Source organism: Lontra canadensis, unplaced genomic scaffold (genome assembly GCF_010015895.1).
Source record: "Lontra canadensis isolate GAN:19392208 unplaced genomic scaffold, GSC_riverotter_1.0 scaffold68, whole genome shotgun sequence".
Lineage (NCBI taxonomy): Eukaryota > Metazoa > Chordata > Mammalia > Carnivora > Mustelidae > Lontra > Lontra canadensis.
In genome coordinates, this window is record NW_022631062.1 from 10,749,798 (window position 1) to 10,757,658 (window position 7,861).

At 59.2% G+C, this 7,861-nt stretch overlaps 1 protein-coding gene across 1 annotated transcript; it reads left to right on the top strand.

The window, feature by feature from the left end:
* Window positions 1-578: 578 nt before the first annotated feature.
* Window positions 579-1,882, top strand: P2RY8 (P2Y receptor family member 8). Its single transcript, XM_032880252.1, has one exon. It carries the CDS (start codon window positions 716-718, stop codon window positions 1,790-1,792), a length of 1,077 nt encoding a protein of 358 aa, XP_032736143.1. The 5' UTR covers window positions 579-715; the 3' UTR covers window positions 1,793-1,882.
* The last annotated feature ends 5,979 nt before the right edge of the window (window positions 1,883-7,861 follow it).

Genomic DNA, 7,861 nt, shown 5'->3' on the forward strand with positions numbered 1-7,861 from the left:
GCCATGCCCTTAAATGGATGGGGAGCGGGGGCTGTGGGGCCTTTGGTGAGGGAGCAGGGGACTTCCTGCCTGGTCTGTGTGGAGCCCTCCCAGAGCCCTCGTCAGAGCCTCCAAAGTTCCCCCCCTGCAGTGGACACCCCAAGATTAGGGCCTCAGATGCAGGTGAGCGGACCCGGGGTGTCCAAGCTCGAAACAGAAGGAAGCAGGAGGCCAGGAACAGGTGACCTGGGTGGAGATGCTGGGACGTTAGGGGTGACGACACAGCGCCCTCGTGAGGCGAGATGGAGCACCAGCGAGAGTCAGGAGGGCCTGGGGTCGCCTCCTCCACCTTCCAGGGGTCCCCGAGAAACTTCCACAGCTGGAAGCCCGGTTTGCACCTCCGTAAGTCTGTAACCCCCCCAACCGTGTGGCGTGCCTCTCCTCGCGTCCTCCTGGCCCCGATGATGAAGCCGCTGCGCCGTAGCTTGCAGCACACTCCCTGCGCGTCCCAGTAGCAGGACGGGAGGGATTGTCCAAGTCCTGCACCTCTGCAGGATGTAGCGCGCATTGGCTCAGTTCTGTGACCCAGGGGGACCACAGCCGGTGCACACAAGGGTGCGGGACTGCTGGGGAGGCCAGAGAGGGGGGCCCGCAGGGAGTCCCGCCCTGCTCCCCTCCTCACCCGAGCGCCCCTTGCCTTCCAGACCCGCGCGAGCCGGGGAGCAGCAACGCCAGGATGGATATGAACTTGACACGTCCGGACAACGCCACCATCCTGATGCTGCGCGACCCGACCATCGCGGTGGTCCTGCCCGTCGTGTACTCGCTGGTGGCGCTGGTCAGCATCCCGGGCAACCTCTTCTCCCTGTGGGTCCTCTGCTGCCACATCGGGCCCAAGTCCCCGTCGGTCATCTTCATGATCAACCTGAGCGTCACGGACCTGATGCTGGCCAGCGTCCTCCCTTTCCAGATCTACTACCACTGCAACGGGAACCACTGGGTGTTCGGGGAGCTGCTGTGCAACGTGGTCACCGTGGCCTTCTACGCCAACATGTACTCGTCCATCCTCACCATGACGTGCATCAGCGTGGAGCGCTTTCTCGGCGTCGTGTACCCGCTGGCCTCCGCGCGCTGGCGCCGGCGCCGCTACGCCGTGGCCGCCTGCGCCTGCGTCTGGCTGCTGCTGCTGGGCGCGCTGTCCCCGCTGGCGCGCACCGACCTCACCTACACCGTGGAGGCGCTGGGCATCGTCACCTGCTTCGACGTGCTCAAGTCCACCATGCTGCCCAGCGTGGCCATGTGGGCCATCTTCCTCTTCACGCTGTTCATCGTGCTGTTCTTGATCCCCTTCGTGGTCACCGTGGCCTGCTACACGGCCACCATCCTGACGCTGCTGCGCACCTCGGACCCGCACGGCCGCGGCCAGCGGCGCCGCGCCGTGAGCCTGGCCATCGTGGTGCTGCTGGCCTTCGTCACCTGCTTCGCGCCCAACAACTTCGTGCTGCTGGTGCACATGGTCAGCCGCCTGTTCCTGGGCGGCAGCTACTACCACGTGTACAAGCTCACGCTCTGCCTCAGCTGCGTAAACAACTGTCTGGACCCCTTCGTGTACTACTTCGCGTCCCGCGAGTTCCAGCTGCGGCTGCGGCGCTACCTGGGCTGCGGGCGGCTGCAGGCCTGCGGCCGGGACGCGCGCAGGGACCCCCTGTTCTCCGCCCGGACGCTGTCGGCGCGCTCCATGTCCAGCGGCCACTGCGAGGGGCTCGACGGCCCCAGCCGGCCGTGCCTCCAGAGGCAGGAGAGCGTGTTCTGAGCCCCGCACTGCCAGAGTGGGGGCGGGGGTAACGGCTGGAGACGGAGGGGACGGCGCTTCCCCGCCGGCCTGCCTGCGGCTCCTACGGCCACATCCATCACGGTGCACACGGAGAGGGTCCCCAGATGGGCCTGCTGCTCCTATGACGCATCCGCCCGGTGCGCACAGAGAGGGTCCCCCGGTGGGCTCGAGTCTGGTGTCCCAACACGGCGGCAGAGCAACAGGACAGAACACCACGCGGTGTAACAGGACAGGACACAGCGGGCCTGGCCGACTGGCCCTGCTCCCTGAGGATGACGACCCAACCTGACAGATCATCTAGCCAGCCCAGCTGAGACCCCATGGACCCCCAACCTCTGCTTGCCTTGTTCTCTATGCCTCCTGCTCGGGGACGCCAGGGACACGTGCTGCTCCCCAGCCTGGTGGCGCCTGGACTTGCTGTTTGTACCCACCTCGGTCACTGTGCGTGCTGGGATGCACCCCCACGAGGGCGGACGGGCCCCTCTGGCCTCTGTTCTTCCAGAGCTCACAGGGTCCCCTGCACCCCGTGTCACCCGATCCCCCCAGGAGCAACCATTGCAAGGCTTTCAAAGCGTTTGGTTACTCTGGTTCCTCCAGCCGCACAATCTACAAAAATGTCACAACTTACAAGGTCCACACAGGAAGGACATCCATCCTGAAGATGTGGGTCAGGACCCCCACGCAGGTGGGGGTTCTCCAGGCACATGAGATGCTGCTGAGGCTGAGCACTGTGAAGGACGATGGGCGTCCGCACCTTCTGCCGGGCTCCCGGACATGCTTCTGGGTCCAGCTGGCCCCCAGGTGCCCTCTGGCTAGTTCTCGGCCTCCTGCTCCCAGCCGAGAGCCCCTGAGTCACAAACAAGGCCTCCCAGGGTGTGAGGTGGCCTTGCGCACCTATCCTGACCCATGGCACCCTCTGGGACCCAGACACCCCTCAAGACCATGGACCACAAAAGCCTGGGGAAGGATCAGCGCCCGAGGCCCCTTTGTGCCTGCTGGCCGCCTCAGCATATGGGCGGGGGCATCCTTGTCTCTTCCTGAGCCCAGGGCACATCTGGACCAGCCCGGACTCGTGTGCTGCTTCGGGAAGACAAGGAACCCCATCCCTGGGGGGTCTGGGGTGACAAACAGTGGGTTTCCAGGAGCCCGGGATTTGCCAGAAACAGCAAAGTTTGATACTTTATTCAGCAAAAATGGCATGCACGGCCTCGGACTCCGGGACCTCTGGGGAGGAGCGGCTACGTGACAGGCAGCCTCCCCACGGCAGGTTCCATGTACAGATGGAGCGTGATAGCTGCCATCCGGGGGCCCCTGGGGTGGGGGGAGCCTGCTTCTGGTGTCACTGCTTTGGAAGAAAAACAGACACAGCTGTCCTAGAGCGAACAGTGACCCCATTCCCGTGTCCACCCAGGACCTCAGAATGTGACCTGCTGGATCGGGGTGACCCTAAATCCAATGGCAGGTGTCCTTGTAAGAGACAGAAGAGAGACAGATGCAGAGGAGAAGGCACATGAGGACGGAGGCAGAGATGGGAGGGACGTGCCCACCAGCCCAGGGATGCCGGGAGCCCCAGAAGCTGCAAGAAGCAAGAAGGACCCTGCGCTGGAGCCTCAGGAGGGAGCCCAGCCCTGCCCCGCCTGGATCTCAGACTGGTCTCCAAAGCTGGGAGGGGATTGATCCCTGTGGTTTTAAGTCTCCGGTTTGTGAGGGCCTCCCCAGGACGCACCATCTGGGCCACTGTGAAATTGCAAATTGGGTCATGGGACCCAATCTCTTGGCACGCAGGGCTCTCGGGACCCCTGCAGGGTCCGCCCTTGTGATGCCACAGAGCCGCCCTGAGAGTCCCCAACACATGGCCCCAGAGATTTCCAATGGCACCAATGCCTTTTTGCACCCCGTCTCCAGATTTTTAGTTCTGGAACGGGCCTGCCAGGCGGACAGGGCTGGTGCTGCCATCTCTGGGGCCCCAAACCCAGAGGCTCCCCAAGGCGGCTTGCAGAGAGAAGGCCTGAGTCCCAGAGGGCACTCCCCACCCACCGGCTCCTCAGTCCTCACGTGGCCAAGAGGTGACTTCTCCCCTCTTCCGTGTACACAGTGACGTCCACGCGTGGAATCTGAAAATGACGTGGGAGGCCACCCTTCACAGAGACACCTGCTCTGGGAGTAACTCCCCAGTTCCAGCTGCCCGTTATGTGCTGTGGACTCCAGAGGTTAGTGTATAAATTGGGGACTCCAACACCAGCCTCTGGAGGCTTCAGTCCCCCTCCCTGTGCGTGGTCTTAGAATCAAACCCAGTTTCGTAGGTTTGCCTCGTGCCCGTGCTTGTCTGGGGTGTGCAGAGGCACGTGCAGGGGGAAAGCAGGTGAGTGCATGCTACGCTCGCCCTTGGGAATGGAGGGTCAGCCTCCGGGGCCCCCTCGAAACCCTGCACGCCACGCCGGGGTTCCACATAGTCATTGCCCACTGCCTTGCAGCTGGAACGTCCCCACAGGGGACAGCACCTGAGCATATGAGTCCTGAATGCCCAGGTGTGTGCCTGGAACTCAAAGTCGCCATAGGAACCCTTCCGAGAGACCCCTTGAGACTCACCTGGAGAAGGATTTACCTGAGGGCACACAGGTGGCTCCAAGAAGGCTGGCACGAGGGACCCGAACTCTGCAGGGAAAGAGCCCCGACCCGCCGCTCTACCTGACTCTCCCAAAGCCAAACCATAGAAAGCAACGTCGAGGCAGCAGCCGCATCCAGTCGGAAATCCTGAGCCAGCAAGACGCCCCCAGCCAGGCTCTGGGCGTGGGCCTCGGTGCGTCTGGTGCACAAAAGCTGTGAAAACCTCAAACCAGACGCACAAAACATGGCGGCGGCCCGTGAGAAGCCGCAGACCCCGATTCTGGAGGAAGCCTGTCTATGTAATATCCTCCTCCACAGGATGTCAGGCCCCTGGAGCCCTCGGGGGACAGAAGGGACTGTCAGCGGGGTCACTGCCCAGCAAGCGGGCCGATCTCAGCGTGGGGTGTTAGCGGGAGGATGGGGGCTGCGATCACACCGGGTCCTTCCCGTTGCTGGGAATCCCAGTGCACAGGTCCCCGCTTCATGCCACCGTGTGTGTCCTACCGCCTGAAATCCCAGGGCTGGCCTTGGTTCTAGTTCCACACGCAAATAATGTTGTGTGCTCTGGGCGTGTGTGTGCGTGTGTGTGTGTGTGGGTTCCCCAGAAACCCGACCTGTCCACCTGTTAAGCAGCCGATACACGTAGACACGTGCATGGGTACATCCAGGTGTGAACTTTTTAAAAAGCTGTGGTACCGGGATTCAGCGGCTGGCTGCATGTGGGGAGCCAGAGGCACCCTGAGACATAGGACCCTTGAAGCCAACCCTGAGTTCTCCCCACGCAGAAGGGGACTGCCCTTCTCCTTCTGGCCTCTGAGACCCCAGCTTTCCAAAGACACGTACCATCTCGCTTGGAACCACACGTGCCCTCCAGCCAGACGCCGGGGTCTGCAATGACAAGACTCTGCACGGAGTGTGGATTCGGGTTCCTGAGAAGAACACGGCACGCATCGGGGCAGCACAACACGGACGGGGCGTGTGGTGCAATCAAGGATTTGTTGCCTCAGATGATGGAGCTTTTGAAAAGAAATCCTTTTTTGTAAGACGTACGCGTGTACATACTCATGTGTCCGATGGTCTGGAGTCTGATGCTTTGCTTAAAATACTGGAACAAAGAGATGCACACACACACGTTCACACGCACCACAGGTACCCATATTCACACCGGTATGTGGGCATCCAGCCATGTGTGCACACGTGCATGCAAAAGTGCACACAACGTACCCGTGTGCAGGCAAGCAGGCGTCTGTCCGTCCGTGCACACACAGGCACACACCCGGCCATGCACACGATGAGCACACATGAATACGTGAGGGCGCCCATGCATGTACACACACACACACACGTGCGTATATACACATGTACGCACATGGGTGTGCCTACAGGGGGAGAAAACGGGAGAAGGCTGATGCCTGGTAATGTCTGAAGCTGGGGGAAGGGGCCGGGGCTTCCATTCTATAACGCTCTGTCCTTTAAGCATATTTGACGATATCTGTACTTTAATAACACGAGGCATCTCGGGAAATGTCACACAGAGACATCGACTTCTGCCCAGTGGCACTTCTCCAAACTGCTGAACGGGGAAGGAACAAACATTCCCAACCCAGCTGTTCTGTTTTGTTTTTTTGTTTTGTTTTTTTTTTTTCTTTTCCTCCCAGTTATATTGCGGTAAAACACATACACACAAAACTCCCCATGTTATCCACGTTTAAGTGTGCAGGTCAGTGGTGTCACACACATTCACGGAGCTGTGCCACCGTCCCCAATGTCTGTGTCCACAATCCTTCATTGAGTACAAGGGGAACTCTGACCCCACTAAACAAGGAAGCCCCTTCCTATCCCCCACCATCTGCACCCGTCCCTATAAAGGCGATGCCACCAGGGGCCTCTTATACACGTGGGATCACAAAGTATTTGTCCTTTTGTGTCTGGCTTATGTCACTGACCATCACGTCCTCCAGCTTTGCCCACGTCACCGCCAAATCAAGATACCATTTGCCCCCCACACGGTTCAGCCGGTTGGTAGTACGTTTGTAGAGGCCTCCCCAAGACACCACAGTGCAGCTATGGGACATTTCCATCGCCCCCAAAAGATGCCCGATGCCCGTTTTCTCCCCATCCCTACGGCCAGCCCCAAACCAGTGCCCACTACTGTTTCTGCTTCTCTGGACTTGTCCTTCCTGTCCCTGTGACATCAGTGGGATCAAAGGGCACGTGGGGTGTTGCCATACTGTCTATTTCTCAACAGGGCATGTCGGGGTTCATCCCGTGTGGTAATATTAACCCTATTCTTCTCTCCTTCCTCCGTGGGCTGGGAAAGCACCTCGCGTCCATCATGCCAGACAGAATCCAAAGAGCCCCCCCCTTAGGCAGATTTTGACCTCAATCTCCAGCAAAGGGTCCAATCGAAATACCCAAAACAACGGGGCTGAAGTAGCCAGGACATCGAGAACTCTGCCTTTGTCACGAGGTGCTGGGAACCTACCTCTACCCCGCCCTTTTTGCTCTTTCTGGAAAAGACCACCAAGAAAACACATCCCACAGTTAACCAAGACTTGAGAATGTCATCGTTATTTGGTCAACATAGAAATTATTCAGATTAAGAATGACTTGGTTAAGAAAACCTCAGTGTTTGACCTTGGCCTGCTCTCTCTCTCTCTCTTTTTTTAAGTCTGATCTCTTTGGAAATCTATGCGATTCTGCAAACGTCCATGAAGTTGGTTTTTTTTTTTTTCAATTGTCATGAAAATACTTCTAGGGTAGGATTCAATCCAAGTGAGGGCCCAGGGAGAGGGTCTCCAGACGAGGATAAGCCGTGTAATGGGTACGCTAGTTTCTGGGACTCATGCATAAACCCCCACACACAATGGGCAGCCATCAGAGGATAAACCCCACACCAGGGTGTCCCCTAGTCTATCACATGCGTGAGCTCCCTCATTCATCTCACTGCAGTGGGGTAGGTGTTAGGTCCATTTTGCAGAGGAGCAAACTGAGGCAAAGAGAGGTAGAAGGACTTTTCCGGGGTCCCAGAGCTGGCAAGGGGGACACCCCAGGTTTGAAGCTGGCACCTGTCCCCAGAGGCTCATCCCACGTCTGTGGGAGCCCAGGCTGGGTTTGTAACTCCCGCCGAGAGTCTGTGGCTAACTCCCTAACCCAAGGCCCACCCAGCAGCTCTTCCTTGTGTCCACGCCTCTGCTGTGTAGATCACCCTCAGTGCAAGTGAAAAACCGTCAAAACAGCAGCCAGCCTGTTCCCCCTACTCATCGTCAACAGTCCCAACAAAGAAGGGTCTGGGTCCATGCCCACCACCCCGGCCCCCAGCTGCACTGAGGATTCTGGGTCCTTGTGTCTGTATCACGACACGGGCTATGGACACCTAAACCTCCTTTGAGCCCCTATCCCATGCCTCGCGGGAGATCAGCCAGCACAGAACATGAAGGG

What these genes read in the sequence shown, in the direction of transcription:
- P2RY8 (XM_032880252.1), top strand. Translation starts at nt 716, where the DNA reads ATGGATATGAACTTGACACGTCCGGACAACGCCACCATCCTGATGCTG.